Raw genomic sequence first — 24,258 nt, 5'->3', positions numbered from 1 at the left:
CTACAATTAATTTCTTCTAAAATTTTTTTCAGCCTGCAACAGGTAGTTTTTAAAAAGTTATTTAATTGAAGTATAGTTGATTTACAATGTTGTGAATTTCTTCTCAGAATTTTTAAGTGTTCACATTTAGATCTTGAATCCAACTACAAGTTAATTTTCCATATGGCTTTGGATATGGTTTGAGGTAGGGATCTAATTTTAGTTTTTCATCTGGATAGTTAATTGTTCCAGAGTTTTTAATTCAATATTTTTCCTTTACAGATAGACTTATGATGCCATGTTGGTCATATACCAATTTCTTCTACATACATGTGATTATTTGCTATTTCCTTCTGTTGGTTTATCTGTTCATCTCTCTGCCAAATTTATTACTGTATCTTTATAATAAATCCTAATATTTGGTAGTATAACTTCCCTCTTCTTATTGTTATGAACTGTGAAGAGTCTGAGAATTTATCTGTTTGCAAGCTAATGAGTTAGCCTGTCACTGATTCATGGATACAAGCAGAAGACATGTGCGGCTGGTGAGTCAGAGGCAAAGGACTGTGTCGCTCACAGCACAGCAGGCAGCACAAGCTGTGCATTCACCTCAGTTACCCTTGTCCCCACGTTCCCCCAAAATCAAACCTGAATCAGATCAAGCTTCTCCATCTTCCATACCACCTTACATGACCTGTAGGGCACAAAGGAACATGTTAAACACACAATGAGGAGGCAGTTAGTAAAATTCACAATGTGGGAAACCCTATAGGACAAATCATTCAGTTTGGAATAGATTTAAAAAGAAAAAAAAAGGATGAAGAATTTACATATTAAAAGATATTTTAAGAGACCTGTTAACCAAATGAAGTAAGTGGATACTATTTGAACCCTGATTCCAACAAAGAGAGGCTTTCCTGGTGGCTCAGATGGTAAAGAATCTGCCTGCAATGCAAGAGGTGCTGGAGATATGGGTTCAACCCCTGGGTCAGGAAGATCCCCTGGAGAAGGGAATGGCTACCCTCTCCAGTATTCTTGGCTGGAGAATCTCACGGACAGAGGAGACTGGTGGGCTACTATAGTCCATGGGGTTGCAAGGAGTCAGACACAATTGAGTGAATAACATACTTTTTTTTCAAGTAAAGACTAAATAGCACATTTGAGACAAATGACTGGTTTGCACATTGACTACGTAATTGATGATGTTAAGTAGGAAACATTTTAAAGTGTAACGAAAGTAATATGGTGGTATGTGTGTGTGTGTGTATGTGTGAGTCAGTATGTCCTTATCTTTTATAGATATATACTGAAATAATTACAGATACAAAGATAGGTAAGGGATCTGCTTCAGAATTGTCCTGTAGAGAGATACGGCAAGAGGGAGATACAGCTGGGTGATGGGCATTGGGAGGCTCATTGTATGATTCTTGGTACACATTTGAAATTTTCCATAAGTTTGAAAAGGAAAGGGGGCAAGTCACATGTTAAAATCACCAAAGACTCCAGGCAGGTATTTTGAGGTGGCTGTTGTACAGATTAGACTGGAGGAACTAACTGAATCTGGGGATCTGAGGAACTAACTGAAGAGGAAAAACAGATTCGGGGTTGGTTACACTGATCTAATTTGAGGGCATCTGAGTAGGAGAGCAGGCGGTAATATAGGATTGGAACTTGGGAGAAAAGTCTGTAGTCCTGCACTTAGGACAATTACAGCTTTGAGCATAAAGGCACTTTCCGAGGGCAGAGAATGGATGATTCCACCTCAGGGAATGAACCGACTTGGGGTTCAGAAGGAAAAAATAAGGAAGCCTGCTGGACCAGCAAACAAGTTATCTCAAGTTAGCTCAAGCCTCCACCTAAAGTTTACTTTTGTTTTAGGAACACTTATCAGCTATGGAGCTACATTTCATTCTTGCCACCTAGAGATTTAAGTAAAATAGCCAAGGTGAAATAGTTCAAAACAATGTATTTGAAGGACACAATCAGGTCTCGTCATCTCTGTAAACTGCAACTGTAACTTTCCTTTGGAAGTTGCACAACGCTGCTTTGAGATGGTTTCAAATGATTATTTGACCTGGAGCCACATCTTGACTCTGGGTGCCTGAGTCCGTTATGGACCAGGTTTGCGGCAAACACCAAAAGTGGCTTTCATTGGACACACATGGGAAGTGGCTAGTGTTTCGAAAATTTTAATTTCACGGACCTACACAAGTAAGCCAGGCCAAGAGGAACTAGGTTCCCCAACACTGCTCTCCACCCTGGTCACCATGTGCTCATGTTGGAGGGCCTCATCTCTCCAGACAGCTATCTTTCTCCCCCAGTGAATCTGAGTAGTTACTGCCCTGTGCTTACATGGGGCGGAGAAGGCAATGGCAACCCACTCTAGTACTCTTGCCTGGAAAATCCCATGGGTGGAGGAGCCTGGTAGGCTGCAGTCCATGGGGTCGCACAGAGTTGGACAAGACTGAAGCGGCTTACCACCAGCAGCAGCAGCAGCTTACATGGGGAAGTCACTAGAAGGAGCATTATTTTAATTCTTGCTTCCCATCTGCCTAGAGTGTGACATCTTGCTTTCAATAGTTGAGTTATCAACACAAAGTGTGTTGGTAGCAAGAACAGGACAGAGGGATGATGCAGGGAAATGGCATGCAAACAGCCTCCCCGAGTCAAATTATTTTGAACAAAAATGTTAGGAGTTTGAATTTGATGTTCTTGAGAAAGACAAGGCCAAAAGGGGATATCACAGAACTGCCTGCCCATAATTCAATCCCATGACTATTGCAATGCAGCAATCATGTGTCCATATGGATTTCCTTGGCTAGACTACTTGAGGTCCCAAATGCAAGATTATCATCACTATCCGGAAAAGTGCCTGGCTCATAGCAAAATTCAAGCATGACTCAATCAGTGAACATATAACGAATGTACAAATAGCTCTGAGGAAGTAGAAATTATAAATACAATTTAGATGCCATCCTCTCAAAATCTCTTTAAAGTAGCACACATGCATTTGCTTCATTACTTAAGTATTTCTTTTTAAAACCATGTTTCCAGTGTCAAGAAATAGTAATACTTTCCTTTAATAGCATGATGATAGAATGAAATCAATGGGACAAATTAATGAGAGGTAATGACAATGTTCTTATGGGAGAGAAGAATAAAGATCTCTTGATTTCAGAAACACCACGAAGAAAAAACCAAAACAGTTGGCCTGCATTTCCTCCTACAAGTAAGACTTTCGTTCTTCACTTGAGATTTGTTCTTTCCAGGCACCAAGAGAAGACGGACGGCCATCCCTACATCAAATTGTACTGTCTTCCCCAAGCAGGCTCAGCTAGAAGGCAGAGGGGGCTGCTACACAGCGCTCAGCCACCATTTCTGCCTTCCACCCCTGCAGAGCATGCAGGTGTTTCCTGACATCTGCATGCCACCCAGTCCTACCTTTCTCATACCCGATGTCAGCACCCCTACCCTCCCTCCAGGCTATAAGGTTAGGTGGGATAGGAACCTAAGGCTGCCTGTCTCTGTGGTACAAAATGTTTTCCTCCATCTCAGATGTTAGGTCTTTTAAGACGGCTAGTTAAGCATTCTGCCAAAGAGAACTGCTGATGATTTATTATTGCTGATGGTGCCCTTAATGGATTTTTATATAAAGACCTGCAGCATGAAATGACCTCAGAGACCATTTAGTAAAATCTCTTTATTTTAAAAATGACAAAATTATCACCCCAAGTCCATAGTTTACATTAGTATTCACTTTTGGTTATGTATATTCTATGGATTAGGACAAATGTATATATAATGACATGTATTCACTATGAGAGTATCAATACAGAAAAATTTTTTTACTGCCATAAAAATCTTCTGTGCTCTGCCTACTATTCCTCACTCCTTCACTGATCTTTTTCTTGTTTCCACAGTTCAGATGATAATGATGCATTAATTTAGGTTCATCGATCGTAACAAATGTACCACTCTGGCGGGGGGTGTTGAGAATGGGGGAGGCTGGCATGCGTCAGGGCAAGGTGGGTATGAGACATCTCTGTATCTTCCTCTCAATTTTTTCTCTGAACCTAGAACTGCCCTAAAAAAAAAAAAATAACAAAGTCGTAAAAAATAAGAAAATGGAGACTTTGGGAGGCTAAGTGACCTGACCAAGGTCACAGAGCTGGTTCCCAGTGGACCAAGACTAGAATGCAGGGGCCTTATGTTGCAAGTTTCATGCACCGCACATTGCTACCCTGCATCTCATAATAACAATAAAAAGTCAGGAGATACTTGGAAATAGAGGAGGATCTCCTCTAGGTCCAACTGAATCACCCACTTGCTGCTCATGGGGAGAAGCGGGGCAGGTACTGAAATTTACATCTGGGTTCTGTTTTAACACCACCCCCCCCCCACCCCAACCACACACAACCCTGGCACCTCCACACTTCTGCTCTTGCTGTGCTCTGCCTGGAAGACTTCCTTCTCCATCTTCAGCTGCTACTTGCTCCTGAAGGTGAAGCCTCCTTTGGGCAGAATGAATTCCTTTCTCACAATTCTCAACTCTGAGTACTTTGCAAATAACTCAGTCATAGAATACTGTAAATACTGTGTAATACTGTACTCAATGGTTGCTTATTAGCCCTCCAATTAGACCCTGAGCTCTGTTAAGCAGGACTAGATCTTAAATTACCATCGCATTTCCAGAGACAAGCTCTGGGATGGAGTACCATTTATGTGCTCAGATCTAAAATTTCTTTTTTCCAGAGTACAGTTTAAGACTAGAAAACATTATCAAACAAAAATAAATACTGCTTCTTCAATGAAGCAGCTGATAGAATATATGGAATATTGTACGTTTAAGAGTGCTGGTAGGGGACAAACTATGTTATTATGAGGATATACAGATATTCTTTCCTTCACATTAGAAACATGATTGACAATAAAACTGTAATTTTTCATTGTTATGAAACTGCTAATAACCATTTAAAAATAATAGGTAATCATTTGCTTTAAAAATAAAAGAATCATACAGAATATATAAAGTATATAAAGAACAGTTTGGTCCTTGGTCATGGTACTTGCTGGGAGTCATTTTGGAAGGTTATAAGGCCATCAGTGATGAGGAGGCACAGATCAAATAATGAACCTGGAAACGTCTGGTTTTAGATTGTGATCACATAAAAACAAGGTCAGTCACAAAGTTATTGCTTATAATCCTTGCTACTTTAGGACCAATATTACATTTAAATGTACTAAAGCAAAAAAAAAAAAAAAAAATACAATAATCTACTTTGCAAGTGTCAAATAACCAACTGTTTGATTCAAGATTTTAAAAAAGGAAATGAACACACACCACACAAAGATGGTTAAGCTGTTTTTTCCTGCCACCTACACAATGTATAATAGTGCATAATTAGAAATAAATTTTAGGTCAAAAAACTTCACCTTTTTAAAGTATCTTTTGCTCCACTTTATAGGTTCCTGTGATTTGTATTTTCCCTAAAACACAACATTTGCTCTGTTCATTTACCTCATAAGGACTTGATAGAAATGCAAATATATACATATATAAAAGTGGCTAGCTTAGATATGACAGCCCAGAATTTAGTAATTGTATAGGCTTTATGGCTGTTTCACTTACATATAAAATGAATTTTAGAGGACAAACATATTTGGTCTTTATTCTAATGAAAGCTTATTAATCACAACATGTTTTTTGAAGGTTAATTATTTTTAAAACCTTCATTTTTTAAATTCAGATGATGTCCAGGCTCAGCCTTTTAAAAGGAATGTTGGTTTGTTAGATTGGGCCATCTTTCTTTATTTCCCTTAACATCCAAACATAAAATAAGGAGGAATGTAGGTCTATTAAACAATAAAATACTTGTAGCAATACTTTAAATTATTTGACCCTCAAAAACATTGCTTAAGAAATCAAGTTCAGCTTAGTTGTCAGTTCAGTTCAGTCACTTAGTCGTATCCGACTCTTTGCGACCCCATGAACTGCAGCACACCAGGCCTCCCTGTCCATCACCAACTCCCGGCGTTCACTCAAACTCAAGTACATCAAGTCAGTGATGCCATCCAGCCATCTCATCCTCTGTCGTCCCCTTCTCCTCCTGTCCCCAATCCCTCCCAGCATCAGAGTCTTTTCCAATGAGTCAACACTTCGCATGAGGTGGCCAAAGTACTGGAGTTTCAGCTTTAGCATCATTCCTTCCAAAGAAATCCCAGGGCTGATCTCCTTCAGAATAGACTGGTTGGATCTCCTTGAAGTCCAAGGGACTCTCAAGAGCCTTCTCCAACACCACAGTTCAAAAGCATCAATTCTTCGGGGCTCAGCTTTCTTCACAGTCCAACTCTCACATCCATACATGGCCACAGGAAAAACCATAGCCTTGACTAGACGGACCTTTGTTGGCAAAACAATGTCTCTGCTTTTGAATATGCTATCTAGGTTGGTCATAACTTTCCTTCCAAGGAGTAAGCGTCTTTTAATTTCATGGCTGCAATCACCATCTGCAGTGATTTTGGAGCCCCCCAAAATAAAGTCTGACACTGTTTCCACTGTTTCCCCATCTATTTCCCATGAAGTGATGGGACCAGATGCCAATGATCTTAGTTTTCTGAATGTTGAGCGTTAAGCCAACTTCTTCACTATCCTCCTTTATTTTCATCAAGAGGCTCTTAAAGTTTTCTTCACTTTCTGCCATAAGGGTGGTGTCATCTGCATATCTGAGGTTATTGATATTTCTCCCGGCAATCTTGATTCCAGCTTGTGCTTCTTCCAGCCCAGCGTTTCTCATGATGTACTCTGCGTACAAGTTAAATAAGCAGGGTGACAATATACAGCCTTGACGTACTCCTTTTCCTATTTGGAACCAGTCTGTTGTTCCATGTCCAGTTCTAACTGTTGCTTCCTGATGTGCATATAGGTTTCTCAAGAGGCAGGTCAGGTGCTCTGGTATTCCCATCTCTTTCAGAATTTTCCACAGTTTATTGTGATCCACACAGTCAAAGGCTTTGGCATAGTCAAGAAAGCAGAAATAGATGTTTTTCTGGAACTCTCTTGCTTTTTCGGTGATCCAGCAGATGTTGGCAATTTACTCTCTGGTTCCTCTGCCTTTTCTAAAACCAGCTTGAACATCTGGAAGCTTACGGTTCACATATTGCTGAAGCCTGGCTTGGAGAATTTTGAGCATTACTTTACTAGCGTGTGAGATGAGTACAATTGTGTGGTAGTTTGAGCATTCTTTGGCATTGCCTTTCTTTGGGATTGGAATGAAAACTGACCTTTTCCAGTCCTGTGGCCACTGCTGAGTTTTCCAAATATGCTTGGATATTGAGTGCAGCACTTGCACAGCATCATCTTTCAGGATTTGAAATAGCTCAACTGGAATTCCATCACCTCCACTAGCTTTGTTCGTAGTGATGTTGTCTAAAGCCCACTTGACTTCACATTCCAGGATGTCTGGCTCTAGGTGAGTGATCACACCATCGTGATTATCTGGGTTGTGAAGATCTTTTTTGGATAGTTCCTCTGTGTATTCCTGCCACCTCTTCTTAATATCTTCTGCTTCTGTTAGGTCCATACCATTTCTGTCCTTTATTGAGGCCATCTTCTCATGAAATGTTCCCTTGGTATCTCTAATTTTCTTGAAGAGATCTCTAGTCTTTCCCATTCTGTTGTTTTCTTCTATTTCTTTGCATTGATTGCTGAGGAAGGCTTTCTTATCTCTTCTTTGGAACTCTGCATTCAGATGCTTATATCTTTCCTTTTCTCCTTTGCTTTTTGCTTCTCTTCTTTTCACAGCTATGTGTAATGCCTCCTCAGACAGCCATTTTGCTTTTTTGCATTTCTTTTCCATGGGGATGGTCTTGATCCCTGTCTCCTGTACAATGTCACAAACCTCTGATCATAGTTCATCAGGCACTCTATCTATTAGATCTAGTCCCTTAAATCTATTTCTCACTTCCACTGTATAATCATAAGGGATTTGATTTAGGTCATACCTGAATGGTCTAGTGGTTTTCCCTACTTTCTTCAATTTAAGTCTGAATTTGGCAATAAGGAGTTCATGATCTGAGCCACAGTCAGCTCCTGGTCTTGTTTTTGTTGACTGTATAGAGCTTCTTCATCTTTGGCTGCAAAGAATATAATCAATCTGATTTTGGTGTTGACCATGGTAATGTCCATGTGTAGAGTCTTCTCTTGTGTTGTTGGAAGAGGGTGTTTGTTATGACCAGTGCATTTTCTTGGCAAAACTCTATTAGCCTTTGCCCTGCTTAATTCCGTATTCCAAGGCCAAATTTGCCTGTTACTCCAGGTGTTTCTTGACTTCCTACTTTTGCATTCCAGTCCCCTATAATGAAAAGGATATCTTTTTTGGGTGTTAGTTCTAAAAGGTCTTGTAGGTCTTCATAGAACCATTCAACTTCAGCTTCTTCAGCATTACTGGTTGGGGCATAGACTTGGATTACTGTGATATTGAATGGTTTGCCTTGGAAATAAACAGAGATCATTCTGTCATTTTTGAGACCGCATTCAAGTACTGCATTTTAGACTCTTTTGTTGGCCATGATGGCTACCATTTGTTCTACGGGATTCCTGCCCGCAGTAGTAGATATAATGGTCATCTAAGTTAAATTCACCCATTCCAGTCCATTTTAGTTCACTGATTCCTAGAATGTCGACATTCTTCACTCTGGATCTGCTACTGGAGATCAGTGGAGAAATAACTCCAGAAAGAATGAAGGGATGGAGCCAAAGCAAAAACAATACCCAGTTGTGGATGTGACTGGTGATAGAAGCAAGGTCCGATGCTGTAAAGAGCAATATTGCATAGGAACCTGGAATGTCAGGTCCATGAATCAAGGCAAATTGGAAGTGGTCAAACAGGAGATGGCAAGAGTGAACGTCGACATTCTAGGAATCAGCTTAGTTGTAGGTAAATGTAATTATGCCCGAGGCTGGGATGGTTTACTCTCCTTTTGGCTGGAGGTTATACTTTTGTGGCTGGAAAAAATGCTCTTCAATAGCACTAACTAGTTCATCTAGTTCTTTCTTCAGCTGCTCGGGATCACTGCAAAATAAGAGGGAAAAAAATTCTAGGTCAGTGGATTATTGTGGAGCATGTTTTAAACACCCCCAATATCAAGCAACACTGATATTTACTCTTAAGTGAAGAGTTAAATCAGACAGAACTCCAGTTACGTAAGCATGGGAACACATCTGTGGCATGGATAAAAAGCCCATGAGACAATATTCATTAACTGATATTTACTCATAAGTGAAGAGTTAAATCAGACAGAACTCCAGTTACGTAAGCATGGGAACACATCTGTGGCATGGATAAAAAGCCCATGAGACAATATTCATTATTTTCCCCAAAGGCTTCCCCAAGGTCTCTACTATAAACAAAACCACACCTTTGCATTTCTCATAAGAATTTTTTTTTTTTGGCCATGTGAGGCATGTGGGATCTTAGTTCCCTGACCAAGGATTGAACCCCTGCCCCCTGCACTGGAAGTGCAGAGTCTTACCACTGGGCCACCAGGGAAGTCCCATAAGAATTTTCAAAACACACAATCTGTAGCCTAGCGTCCCTAAAAGTTCTGCAGGGTCCATACCTAACAGTGCAGAGAAAACTTTCATGACTCCAGTTGTCATTAAATCCCATTGAACTGTTATAGATATCTCCCGCAAGTCCTTGGTCTTGCAGGACATGAATGTTCCTGATCCTGTCTGTCTGCAAACTATTGGGAGCTTGGCTGAAGCCTCAGGTATAAAGCCTTCCCAGGATGGAAGAGATGGCGAGCCTCCTGGTGGGCCTCCTGGTCACTCACCAGGAACTCAGACTCCGAATCTTTTTAATTTTACTTTGGGAACAAAAAAGTCACAACTAAAGTTAATGTGGAAATCTAGGGAACTAGATCTCTTTAACGAAATCAAGACTTCAAGCACGTGAAAAATACTCATTTATGTGCAAACAATTGGAGGGTTGTTTAATAGATAAAACAGACTTATAATTAGACATGTGTCTAATTTATGTGTCAGGCTTATGTATCAGGCTACTATAGCTGATGTGAGTTACTATATTTAAAACCAAGAAGTTCAATAAAAGAAATTTAAATCCCTCAATTCAAACTTTTAATACTTTATACCTGACCATCTTTAACAAAATGGGCAATCTGTGTAATTAGTTAAGATCATCCTTGCATTGTAACAGTTAACCAGTACAACTAAAACAATCCATTTTATTATAGACAGTAATTCTGGCTCTATTACTTACTAGCTCTGTGCCCTTGGGCGAGTGACTTGACCTTTCAAAGGCCCAGATTCCTCTCTTGTAAAACTGAAATAAAGACTATCCTCTCAAGAGAGTTGTTGTATAGATTGAGATAAATTATATAAAGCAATTAGCACAACCTGGCCCAAAAACCTCAATAAATGTAGCTATCATTATAATTATTTTTATCCCCATTGGTAACATATAAAGTAATTATGCTTCATAAATATATATGAATTACACAAGTCTTTTTTTCCTTCTCCAAAAATGTGCTTTGAGGAAAATAACAGTACTCAGGAAGGCACACTGGCTAATAATTACTGCGTGTTTTTTTTTTAAAACAATATCCATTAAACTAAAACTCATCAATGAATTTAATTTACTATGTATCTCCTGCTGGTTTTGTTTATCTGTTAGAACCCTGCTTGACATAATTATTACCTAATTTTTGAGACAGTAAGAGAGTTTCTTTGTTCTTAGGAGATGAGTATTAAAGTCTGCAACTTATTTTCATATGGCTGAGAAAAATATGAGAGCAAATATTGCCAAATATTAGCGACTGCTGAGACTAGGTTGGGGTAGGCAAACTATGGCTTTCGGCCTGTTTGAGTAGTTTTATTGGGAAACAGCCACGACCACTCTTTTATGTCTGTGGATGCTTTCCATCCACAACAGTAGAGCTGCATGCTTTTAACAAGGATTGTGTGTAAACCCTAAAATAGTTACTATTTGGCTCTTTACAGAAAGTTTGCCAACCCCTAGTTTATATGAGGAGTATGTGCTTATTCACTACACTATTTCTACATTTCTATAGGTTTGAAATTTTTCAAAATAAAAAGTTGGACAAAACTAAAGATGTCAAGGGAATTCCCTGGTGGTCCAGTGGTTTAGGACTCCATGCTTTGACTGGCGAGGGTGCAGATTCAAACCCTGGTCATGGAACTAAGATCTCACAAGTCGTGTGGCATGGCCAAAAACCCCCCAAAAACAATAGTAATAATAATAAAAAAAAGGACATCAACCCCAACAAAAAATTTTAAAAGTAGTACTTATATTTGAAAAAAGATTTTCAATTCTAAAGAGTTAGTGGATTGTGGAATTCTACAAATGAATAGAATTCATGATATAAAATATATTAATAATATTTAGCATTATCAGAAAATAAGGAAACCTTAGCCATGGCTTTATGGGTGTTGTGATAGGTATGTTGATGCCTTGCTTGAGTCCAGACATCATAGCTATGGACTAACGTCCCAGTTTTCTGATCCTGTCTGTCTTCAAACTATTGGGAGCTTGGCTGAAGCCTTGTGTGTAAGACCTTCCCAGGATAGAAGAGATGGGGAGCCTCCTAGTGGGCCTGCTGGTCACTCACCAAGAACTCAGACCCCCTGTTTATCTTTTTAATTTTACTCTGGGAACAAAAAGGTCACAATTAAAGTATAAACAAAAATCTAGGGAACTAGATCTCTTTATCGAAATCAAGATTTTAAGCATGTGGAAAATACTCATTTATGTGCAAACAACTGGAGGGTTGATAATAGATAAAACAGACTTATAATTAGACATTTCTCAATGACGATAATAAAACAGCAAACTTTCCAAGTATCTTCAGCAATTTAGAAACTAATATTTGAATTTAAGTCCACTCAATAAGCCATGTGAAAAATGTAAATACCATAGACCCTTGAGTAGTAAGTTGTATTGTTATTATAAAAGAAAGTTAAAAAAAAATTACATATATTTTCACAGGATAATGAAAAGGAAAAGATAAATATATGGAGAAATTAGATCTTTTTGTTTTTTAAATTTTTTGTCCATGCTGCATGGCATGTGGGATCTTAGCTACCCAACCAGGGATCAAACTTGAACCTCCTGCAGCAGAAGCGCAGTTTTAACTACAGGATCGCCAGGGAAATTCCCTGAATATAGATCTTTAAATTGGACTTAATGTTCATTTGTTTTCAAAACAGTGAGTCACAGAAATATGGAAACACTAAGTAAGAATGAGAAATGAGAATTATTCAGAAGATTCAGGGCTCATTTGGATGTAGCTTGCTATTTCCTTTATGATAAACTCCCCGACAGGTGAATATTCTGAGTTCTTGTACTCAAGGTTTATAGTTTTGTTTTACTATTTCTTGCTTTGCTGCCAGCACTCACTTCTCCCTGATTAAGGAAAGTCTAACTGCAACACATCTTCCCCAGCCCCTCTAACCTGCTACATTTAATCTGTTATTGGCTGGCTAATTTAGGATGCTCAGAAAATTTCCTTTGCTCTTATTTCCACATAATGAAAATTTGGTTCACAAGCCAGAAAAACCCTCTGATCAATGCTCTGGGGTGTATGTGCCATTACCACCTAGACAGACTAATGCTGTCCACTACAGCAGCCACTAGGAACACGTGGCTATGGTGCACTTGCAATGTGGCTGGTGCAAATGAGGAACTGAACTGAAATTTCAAATTGCATATGTGGCTCATATTTTATTTCTGTTGGATAGCACTGACTTAATTCACTTTAAAAAAAAATTTCCTGATTTTGAACTGTATTCTGAATAGAGAAGTGAAAGCTAAGTGACTGTTAAATGTGTACTATTACATTTACATGTGCTAGCTACATGTACCATGGCTGATACAGTTCCAAATGTTACAGGTATTGGAAACTGAGTGACTCAAACCCTTTCAGTTCAGTCACTCAGTCATGTCCAATCTTTGCGACCCCATGGACTGCAGCATGCCAGGCTTCCCTGTCCATCACCAATTCCCAGAGCTTACTCAAACTCATGTCTATCGAGTCAGTGATGCCATCCAACCACCTCATCCTCTGTCAACCCCTTCTCCTCCTGCCTTCAATTTTTCCCAGCATCAGGATCTTTTCCAGTTAGTCAGTTCTTCGCAGCAGGTGGCCAAAGTATTGGAGTTTCAGCTTCAGCATCAGACCTTCCAATGAATATTCAGGACTGATTTCCTTTAGGATTGACTAGTTTGATCTCCTTGCAGTCCAACACCACAGTTCAAAGGCATCAATTCTTTGGCACTCAGCTTTCTTTATAGTCCAAACCTTTTACAAGGTCACAAAACATGACCTTGAAACTACTAGACTGTCAGCTCTTTGGTGGTGAGGACACTTTCTGCTGTGACTCTTTATCTGCCCCAAAACCCAGCATGACTTACACACGATGGATGCTTAAAGATATTTGTTGAATGGATTCGTAATTGATTGGATGGATTTCATTAATTTCATTAATTTAATCCATTAATTCATTAATGGAGTTTAATTCATTTGTACCAGGGACATGGGAAAAAAGTCACTGGTGCCAGCCTCAAATAAAAAGTACTAGAAAAAGGAAATTTTATTAATATTACTGAAATTAGGAAGTTTTCCCATACAGGGAAATTTTAGAAGGAAATAAGTAGGAAGTAAGCACTCCTGTTCCTCGACACTTCAAACAGCTGTTAAAATCACAATATTGCTGCAGGTTCTGAAACAACATTCTTACTTAAACTACGTACTGGACAGATGAGCTATTTTACTTAGTGTCTGCAGAGAATTTAGGAAGTTTAAGGAATAAAAACTACAGCTGCTGCCATCCATACCTATTTCCAGGTGGGGCACACAGTTCCAAATAGTACTTGATTTTGGGCTCTGTCCCACTGGTCCGCATGGTGGCCACGCCTCCATTAGCAAAGCTAAAGGTGATCATTTGGCTGCTTTTACTAGTCGGGAGAATCTAGGAATTAATTTTCATGTTATAAATTTATTAGTAAGTAGCAATGTAAGTTGTTTTTTACCTAATATTTTTCCTCAAATAAGCAAGAAAGTAAATGCAAAAAAAAAAGAAGAACACATTTGAGGAAGTCAGAAAATGTACTTAGTATAAATGAAATAAATAATAATAAGGCAATTTGTGAAAATAAAGTAACTTTGTATACTACTTTTTACCTCTGTAGTTTTATTAAAGCTACTAAAAGTTTTTCTAAAATCGAAACATACCCTTTTCATAAGAAATTGCTTTAAACTGATTAATAATGCATTACAAAACCCCACAAAACAATGAAATAGGCTTATTTCACTTTCAAAAGCTTCTGGTATATGTATCATGGCTGACTGCTCTTCAAACTCTACTAAAGTACCGAAGTATTAAAATAAAAAAGCACGCAAGGGCAAAGCAGCAGCAGCTGTTGAGGGGTCTGCCAGCCAATCGTGGTAGTCAGAAACCAGACGAAGGGGCACAAGGAGCCTGCTGGAAAGCAGGACAATGACCAGGGGGCACCTACAAAAGGCAGACAAGAACCAAGTCAGGATGCTCTGCAGAGCCCTGGCAGAGCTCACTAACCGGGGCACCAGGTACTGCAAAGGGCAGGCGTGAGGCAAAGGCAGACAAAGGCAGCATCTGAAAGGAGCTATTGGATCCTCCCAGATCCTCAACTTCTGCCCATGTGGTCAACAAACCACCTCATCAAGAGACGGCTTAAATCTCTGGTATAACTGAAACAGAAGAGCTTAGAAGTTGGGGACACTGGGCATCATGGAAGGCAGGGCATGGAGAAAACTGAAAGTAACTCAGAGTCCCCACACTGAGCACTAGCACCCCTCCTCCCAGGTGCCATGGGCCTCTCCTCCACTTCCAGGGACTCAGCATCCCAGCCTGTTACCCTTAGGCCGGAGACTAGGGTGACAGCGAGGCGTACCCAGAAGACCTTGAAGGAAATAAAGACAATTCATAGGAAGAAAGATCTACATTAAAAAAAAAAAAAGCTGTAATTAATATCCTTAATAGAGATAAGATATGATATACATGAAATAAGATATTACTTTTAATAGAGAAAAAAGAGCTGAAATGTTCAAAGAAGCAGACATTTAATGTTGAGGTAATCTCCCCAAAAGTAGGAAAGGAAGACACAGATGGACAACGGGAAGATAGAAACTTTGAAAGTAGAACATCACTCCAGGAGGGTCAGCATCTAAGAACTTGTCAAGAAGGACTTGTCAAGAAGGGGAGAACAGAAAATTTGAGGGAAAAGGTTATTTGGAAAACAACCATCCAGCCCCCTTCTTTGAAAAAATTCAAGAGTTTCTCAGGACGGAAAGAAATGACTACATAGGCCAACAAAGACCAACCAAGTGTCCAGAAAAATGAAAGAAAGGAAGCCCATACTAAAAGCTTATCACTGAAATTCTGAACCCAAGTTTTAGTGGAATGTTCCTAATACTTTGCACAGAGAAAAAAAAAAAATTGCATAGAAAGGACTGAATGAGTATAGCATCCTTATCCCTGGATGCAGCACACAGCAAGTCCCAACTATTTCCTGAATAAATGAATGATGGATGCTCCACAGCTTAACAAACATGGAGCAATGCTTTCAAAACTGTGAGTCAACAAAGTGTGCGGGTAGAGCAAGACGTTTTCAGACCTAAACACCTCCAAAAATTTACCTCTATTCACTTCTTCTTAGGAAGATACTAGAAAATGTGATTTAGGAAGCTAATTATAAAAAGGGGTCCAGGAGCAAGGGATATAACCCCAGAGAGTAGTGAAGAGAATCCCCAGGATGACAGCTGGGCATTCAACCCAGAGAGCAGTGGGCCCTCCCCAGAGAAAGGGGCCAGGAGGGAGGCCAGAAACAAGATGGAACCAACAGAAGCACGGAATCACTGGACTAGGTAGAAAACCCTACCGAAAGCTGTTTGAAGGATGTGGGAAGAACTGGTGAGGAATACATAGAAATCCATGCAGATGAAAGAACAAAGCAGCTATTAATCACAGAAAAAATAATTCTTTATACAATGTAAGGGGAACCTAAGCGAAGTACACTACTTAGCTAAGCAGAAAACAAAATAGCTACTAGTCCTCATAATACAAGCTTGGAATCTGATGTTGCCAAAACCTGTGGTACAAATAAATGTACTGCAAGGACAGGGGAGAAGAGTGGTGAATGTCGCAACTCTAAGAACCAAATCCCTATTTCCATCATGTCGTTACGTTAAGTCGCTTTAGTAGTGTCCGACTCTTTGTGACCCTATGGACTATAGCTTGCCAGGCTCTTCTGTCCATGCGATTTTCCAGACAAGAATACTGGAGTGGGTTGCCATTTCCTCCTCCAATCTCCATCACAGAAAATTAATAAAGCCTAACACTGATAAGTCAAAGCATCACCACATGAGCATGTTATTTAGAAATCTGGTGGTAAATACCAGAGAAACAACTAAGAGGGAAGGTGGTTTTCTTGACACATGGCAATGAAATGGTAGGAGGTGGAACTGCCAAGTTTCTTCATAACCCTTTAATACTATTTGCCTTTTAAAAACATATTGTGTGCAGATGTAAATTAAAAAATATAAAAAGGGAATATTAAAGCAAATGTCCAGCATCTTATAAGGATATTCTTACTCTTCTTCCCCTACCCACTTGCCATAGTTAGCAATACTATCTTCTGCCATATTTGTGCCTTCTTTTGACTCCAGTCAGGGATCCACATGGTAGGAAGAATTTGAACTCATGTGCTATAGCTAACAACTCCCATATGAATGAATGAATGTTAGTTGCTCACTCATGTGCAACTCTGTGCAACCCCATGAACTATAGCCCGCCATATTCCTCTGTCCATGGAATTCTCCAAGCAAGTATACTGGAGTGGGTAGCCATTCCTTTCTCCAGGGGATCTTCCCGACCCAGGGATTGAACCTGGGTATCCTACACTGCAGGTGGATACTTTACCATTTGAGCCACCAGGGAAGCCCCAACAACTCCCATATAGTCAGAGAATAGGGTAAAACTAAGGAGGAAGCTAACAGTAGTTCTCAAGGCTGGACGAGTAACATCAGCATCAGCAGGGCACTTATTAGAAAGGCAAACAAGGGGTGGGCTGCAGCACTCAGTGTTTTAACCTGGCCACTAGGTGATTCTGGTGTTTTTTCAAGTTCAACTGCTGAAAGAGAGGAAAAGCCAGATTTGCAATCAGAAGACCCAGATTCTACCCAGACCATCACCAATCAGCTTCTAACCACAGGCAGGTCTTACACTTCTGAGTATAGTCATCCCTTGGCACCCATGGAGGGTGCCAGGAGCCCCTGCAGATACCAAAATCCACAGATGCTTAAGTCCATTATATACACTAGTATAGTAAGTTGACCCTGGGTGTTTATGATGTGAAACCCTAAGATACCAAGAGCCGACTGTATCTATTTCCTGCTGTGTTAAAAGATGGCTCAGGCTGAGATGACTAGTGAGAATCCCTGTAGTTTTAGCTCATGTTTTAAAATTATCTCTATATTTTAATAGCTTATTTACAATAATGCCTAAAATCAGCTTCAATTAATTATATGATTAAATAGGTTGAACTATTCAAAGCACAGTGAAAAAGTAAATCGAGAAGACTTTAACTGATAAAAAACATTACTTACAGCTTTTTTATCAGGTTCGTTATCATCATAGCCAGTTGTAAGGTCCCTAATGTGAGAAATCTCAAATCTGCCACAAGTTTTTGGATAATTACTCTTCCCATCATAGTTTCTAAGGTTTTCAAATAATTGTTTAATAGTTTCTTGATCATGGCAGATAAAATACGAAGCTCTGGTGATATGGTAGCCATACCTATCAATACAAACATGGTTAACATGCAAATGAGGAACAAATAATTGTGCACAGTGTACACTGAACATGTATCTATCAAACAGTATATTCTAAAACAAACAACCACGACTAATTTCAAAGGAGTAATTCAGCATTAAATGAAGAGGTCCAACAATCTACCCCAGGAATCACTGCCCTGCTGTGTGGCCCTCAGTCTCTGTTCGTAAGTAAAAGTTTTATCATTGGAATACAGCCACATCATGCCCATTACCTTGTGTCTGGTTGCTTTTGCACTAGAAAGGCAGAAATAAGTAATTGCTACAAAGACTAAATAGATGTTTAATGAACACATTTAGTCTTTTTCAACACTGGACATTTAAAAAATCACATTCTTCCCTTAGCCATTTCTGCAACTAACGTTCTCATTTATTAAGGATTAACGTCATCACGAATGGTAATTACTATTAACTGCTTAAGTAGCAAAAGGAAAAGGTGATCTCTTATTTAGTTTTCATAAGAAATAGAATTCATAACTAAAGCAAGAGCATCAGAAAGAATATGAGTATCCTGTGCACAAGAAGAGAGTAAAACATTAAAAAATATTCCTGTGTGGGGATGCATGTTAATTGTATCTACTGTGATCATTTCACAATATAGACATACACTGAATCACTGTGTTGTATACCTGAACTGATAAAAAAAAATTACTTCAATTAAATAGTCAATAGAAACTTACTCAACATAGATGGCTTTTAGCTGCTGAGACAAAGACAAATTCTTGGTTGCTAGAAAGCTGGCCAACTCTGCAGTTATGACGGCGGCGCTGACTCCATCTTTGTCCAGCACGAAAGGGCAGCACATATATCCTGCAGATACACGAGTCATACACATATCCTGAGGATTGGGTCCTTTTACACATTTAGGATACACACATCTATATGCATCCTGCCTATTGCATGAGAGCTTGTCAAGGATATAAATGATTCTCATTCACCACCACTGATTTAAGAATCTAGCCTAGTGCCTAGTGGGTCTTCACGAAGTATTTGTTGAGTACAAACTATTATGTATAAAATAAATGATATATAAGGATGCATTGTACAACACAAGGAATCTAGCCAATATTTTATAATAACTATAAATGAAGTATAGTCTATAAAAATATTGAATCACTATGTTGTAAACCTGAAACTAATATGGATGCGCTCAGATGCTCAGTTGTGTCCAACTCTTCGCAACCGCATGGACTGTATTCCGCAAGGCTTATCTATCCATGGGCTTCTCCAGGAAAGAATACTAGAATGGGCTGCCATGCCCTCCAGGGGATCTATTCAGCCCAGGGATCGAGCCCTCATCTCTTAGGTCTCCTGCACTGGCAGGCAGGTTCTTTACCACTAGTGCCACCTGGGAAGCCCTCAGTTCAGTTCAGTTCAGTCGCTCAGTTGTGTCCAACTCTTTGTGACTCCATGGACTGCAGTACGCCAGGCTTCCCTGTCCATCACCAACTCCCGGAGCTTATTCAAACTCATATCCATTGAGTTGGTGATGCCATCCAACCATCTCATCCTCTGTCATCCCATTCTCCTGCCTTCAATCTTCCCAGCATCAGGGTCTTTTCAAATGAGTCAGTTCTTCGCATCAGGTGGCCTAACTATTGGAGTTTCATCTTCAGCATCAATCCTTCTAATGAATATTCAGGACTGATTTCCTCTAGGATGGACTGGTTGGATCTCCTTGCAGTCCAAGGGACTCTCAAGAGTCTTCTCCAACACCACAGTTCAAAAGCATCAATTCTTCAGCACTCAGATTTCTTCATAGTCCAACTCTCACATCCATACATGACTACTGGAAAAACCACAGCTTTGACTAGATGGACCTTTGTTGGCAAAGAAATGTCTCTGCTTTTTAACATGCTGTCTAGGTTGGTCACAACTTTTCTTCCAAGGAGTAAGCACCTTTTAATTTCATGACTGCAGTCACCATCTGCAGTGGTTTTGGAACCCCAAAAAATAAAGTTAGCCACTGTTTCCCCATCTATTTGCCATGAAGTGATGGGACCGGATGCCATGATCTTAGTTTTCTGAATGTTGAACTTTAAGCCAACTTTTTCACTCTCCTCTTTCACTTTCATCAAGAGGCTCTTTAGTTCTTCTTTGCTTTCTGCTATAAGTGTGGTGGCATGTGCATATCTGAGGTTATTGATATTTCTCCCGGCAATCTTGATTCCAGCTTGTGCTTCATCCAGCCCAGCATTTCTCATGATGTACTCTGAATATAAGTTAAATAAGCAGGGAAGCCCTCAACTATGCTTTAATTAAAAAAAAAAAAAAAAAAAAGGAACAAAAAGAGGAAGTATTTGTTGAATAAACTGTAAGGAGAGTCTCCCTTCTAGACAAAATGTCCTCATTTTCCAGGTCTAGCCTTTCAGCTCACACAAAATTGTTTCTAATTGCTCAAGTCGATGCTTATTCTGTCTTCTCTGAATTCCCATAGTTTTTGCCAGTACATGATTCACCTTGACAGTGAGCCTCTACTCTTTTGTGTGTTTACTAACCTCACCTATATAAACTACTGTAGGCTAACATCAGTTCATCCATTTCCTTCAGGGTCCATGTGTAATTGATAAGCAAAAAATATTTGATAAACAAATTTTTGGGCTTCCCAGGTAGCACTAGTGGTAAAAAAAAATCACCCTGGAGGAGGGCATGACAACCCACTCCAGTATTCTTGCCTAGAGGATCCCATGGACAGAGGAGCCTGGTGGGCTATGGTCCATACGGTTGCAAAGCATTGGACACGACTGAAGCAACTTAGCACACACATAGTAACTTTTACTAAATAAACAGCTAAAATATCCCCAGCACAAACATTTGCATTTCACGTTTCTATTGCTGGCTCTGTTTTTCGCTCATTTATAGTGATTATTTAAGACAAGTGTTTTCCCATCATCTTGGCGGGTTCTTTCAGGAGATACTCACTGATGGAAGTCCTACAACTGTGGCTTCTCCTTTCTTCTGGACGTCTCTCTGCAGGCACTCTCTGACGGGCAATGAACTATATGTGCCCTGATATCAATACCACAGTAAGGAAATACCACAGCTCCCCAAGGAGGAGGATTTTCTTAAGCTACTACAGCCAAGTACAAAACACAACTATTCACAGTCATCAGGGGAGAGGATTCACTTCCTTACATGAATGGCTTGATTATTTGTGAGATATTCTTTTCAGCTAAAAAAAAAATCTGTGACACAAACTCTGGGGTTGGACAGTTCAGCATTTGCAGAGGGTCACAGAAGAAAAGCAAACTGCATGCTTCTGTTTCACTGTTACTCTTTGAACCCAAATCCAAATCTTTGCCCGTTTATTTGCATTCTATAAATTAACTGATCACATGATCATGGTGCTCAACTCTTACCAATAGCTTCTTCAAATGCAAATAGGACATTTTTCCCCTGGTCTATCAGCTGTTTGGCTCGATTTCCCATCCACTTAAAGCCAGTTAATGTTTCCTAAAAGGATAATCCAAGAGAGAAAGAAATGCCTTAGACTTGCTCCAGAGCAAAAGAAAGGGAAAGGGGCAACTCTTCCAAACACTATACCTCGAAGTGAAAGCCCTCCTTCAAGGCGATGGCTCGCAGGATTTTGGAAGAGACGGTGCTGGACAACATGTATAAGTTTTGGAGGGCGCTGTGATCTTGGTTCTTTTCTTTCCAAGAAGTAAAGAGCCACCAGCCCAGGAGGGCCCCCAACTCATTGCCTGAAAACACTTTCCATTTGCCACTGAAAGAAAAAACCACCTATGCATGACAATAATCTTAAGAGAGTGCTTAATTGTAAGCGACAAATATGGACAGAACAATTAAGCCAAACAGGGCTCCAAGGGGCCTCTGCAGGACTGTTCTCACTATTCTTTCTTGTTGTTGTTGTTGTTCTCATTATTCTTGTTCACATAACAGAAGTGTGGCTACCACTGCACAAACATCTGAGCAGCTGCCGTGTCTCAGCCAGTTTGCCTAGACAAACATCCTATCTTTGAAAATTTTTAAGTATGTCAATGATGACACAGAAATGCTTTTATCTCAGTCTTCAGCAAAGGCTTTGGTTTTAAACATAACAGATACATGCTGGCAAGATGCCCCCCAAGTATAATAGCTTATATATTTCAATTTTTTGCCCAGCACTGCAGATTCTGAGAGAGAGCTTACCATTCCTTAAGATTCAGCACAGTACTTACAGTCTGGACACCAGAGAACAGGCCTGCAACGGTCCCTTTGTGAAGTCAAGGTGGTTACAAGCATACCTCACATGTGATCATGTAGCACCTCAGCTTAAATTTCTAAACACTGACACAGAATTGAACCTGTTTTGTCATAACTGAAAGTCCTAACCCTTTGGCAGCACTAAACTGTCCCCCAAACATCACACATGCTGTTTGACCTGCAAAACTACTTGGAGGCTATGTACTTTTCAACTTTCCTCCTAATCCATCACTGCTCTGTACAAACTCCACAGTCACACTTATCTCAAGCATTGCAGCATCCCACAGGCATGCTCTCTGGTCTCAGTTCAGTCAGTCAGTTTAGTCGCCCAGTCATGTCTGACTCTTGGCGACCCCATGAAACACAGCACACCAAGCCTCCCTGTCCATCACCAACTCCCGGAGTTCACCCAAACCCATGTCCATCGAGTCAGTGATGCCATCCAACCATCTCATCCTCTGCTGTCCCCTTGTCCTCCTGCCCTCAATCTTTCCCAGCATCAGGGTCTTTTCAAATGAGTCAGCTCTTCATATCAGGTGGTCAAAGTATTGGAGTTTCAGCTTCAACATCAGTTCTTCCAGTGAACACCCAGGACTGATCTCCTTGCAGTCCAAGGGACTCTCAAGAGTCTTCTCCAACACCACAGTTCAAAAGCATCAATTCTTCGGCACTCAGCTTTCTTTCTAGTCCAACTCTCACATCCATACATGACCACAGGAAAAACCATAACCTTAACTAGATGGACCTTTGTTGGCAAAGTAATAATGTTTCTGCTTTTTAACATGCTATCTAGGTTGGTCATAACTTTCCTTCCAAGGAGTAAGCGTCTTTTAATTTCATGGCTGCAACACCATCTGCAGTAGTTTTGGAGCCCCAAAAAATAAAGTCAGCCACTGTTTCCCCATCTATTTGCCATGAAGTGATGGAACCGGATGCCATGATCTTAGTTTTCTGAATGTTGAGTTTTAAGCCAACTTTTTCACTCTCCTCTTTCACTTTCATCAAGAGGCTCTTTAGTTCTTCTTTACTTTCTGCCACAAGGGTGGTGTCATCTGCATATCTGAGGATATTGATATTTCTCCCGGCAATCTTGATTCCAGCTTGTGCTTCCTCCAGCCCAGTTTCTCATGATGTACTCTGCATAGAAGTTAAATAAGCAGGGTGACAATATACAGCCTTGATGTACTCCTTTTCCTATTTGGAACCAGTCTGTTGTTCCATGTCCAGTTCTAACTGTTGCTTCCTGACTTGCATACAGGTTTCTCAAGGGGCAGGTCAGGTGGTCTGGTATTCCCATCTCTTTCAGAATTTTCCACAGTTTATTGTGATCCACACAGTCAAAGGCTTTGGCATAGTCAAGAAAGCAGAAATAGATGTTTTTCTGGAACTCTCTTGCTTTTTCGGTGATCCAGCAGATGTTGGCAACTTGATCTCTGGTTCCTCTGCCTTTTCTAAAACCAGCTTGAACATCTGGAAGTTCATGGTTCACATATTGCTGAAGCCTGGCTTGGAGAATTTTCAGCATTACTTCACTAGCGTGTGAGATGAGTGCACTTGTGAGGTAGTTTGAGCATTCTTTGGCATTGCCTTTCTTTGGGATTCAACATGGCATTGAAGGTCTGGCTCCTCACCAAACCTTGCCAAGTGCTGACCTTTAAAGCCAGCACCAAAGTACTTTGCCCTCATTAGGTACTGAGTCACTAATTAACGATAAAGAGGGATGATAACAAGTAAGTTCAATACCAAACCACAGTGGCTGGCTGACCCTACATTATGCTTGCCAGACCTGTGGCCCCTGGACTGGTACTTCCTCTACGTCAGAGGATCTGACAGAGGTTCAGTGAGATGATCATTTGCAAGATAATTGGGAAACATTTCCAAATACATCCGGTCTCTCTAGAAACATCTGACCGACACTATATCACACATTATGCAGGTAATCACAATTTATTGTACCTGTCTTGCTTTTCTGCCACAGCAAGTCTATCAGCATCTGGGTCATTTGCTAAAATGATTTTGGCCTTGATTTTGTCAGCCAAAGCAAAAGACAAAGTCTGAAAAAGAGAGAAAAAGAAGAGAAAAAGATCACTCCAACCAAGAACTGAGCACACTAGTCTTTAAAAATATTCAGTTCTTCAAGAACTAAAAGAGGTCTTTTCCCAAACCAGG

The 24,258-nt window shown here is 40.0% G+C and overlaps 1 protein-coding gene across 2 annotated transcripts in view; it reads right to left on the bottom strand.

Moving 5' to 3' along the window:
- Positions 1 to 3,664: 3,664 nt before the first annotated feature.
- PGM2 (phosphoglucomutase 2) overlaps positions 3,665 to 24,258 on the bottom strand; it is a 41,982-nt gene continuing 21,388 nt past the window's right edge. For both annotated transcript variants that reach the window (XM_055588250.1, XM_055588251.1), the window contains exons 8-15: positions 24,046 to 24,143; positions 21,430 to 21,610; positions 21,246 to 21,339; positions 18,567 to 18,696; positions 17,662 to 17,851; positions 13,854 to 13,987; positions 4,405 to 9,050; positions 3,665 to 4,063 (exon numbers count right to left, since the gene is read on the bottom strand). In XM_055588250.1, coding sequence (XP_055444225.1) covers positions 8,948 to 9,050; positions 13,854 to 13,987; positions 17,662 to 17,851; positions 18,567 to 18,696; positions 21,246 to 21,339; positions 21,430 to 21,610; positions 24,046 to 24,143 — 930 coding nt within the window. In that variant the 3' untranslated portion in view covers positions 3,665 to 4,063; positions 4,405 to 8,947. The remainder of the gene's footprint in view (positions 4,064 to 4,404; positions 9,051 to 13,853; positions 13,988 to 17,661; positions 17,852 to 18,566; positions 18,697 to 21,245; positions 21,340 to 21,429; positions 21,611 to 24,045; positions 24,144 to 24,258) is intronic.

The sequence above is a fragment of the Bubalus kerabau genome, chromosome 7 (genome assembly GCF_029407905.1).
Source record: "Bubalus kerabau isolate K-KA32 ecotype Philippines breed swamp buffalo chromosome 7, PCC_UOA_SB_1v2, whole genome shotgun sequence".
NCBI lineage: Eukaryota > Metazoa > Chordata > Mammalia > Artiodactyla > Bovidae > Bubalus > Bubalus kerabau.
Note: the sequence above shows the minus strand (reverse complement) of the source record. Positions and strands in the feature narration are given on the sequence as shown.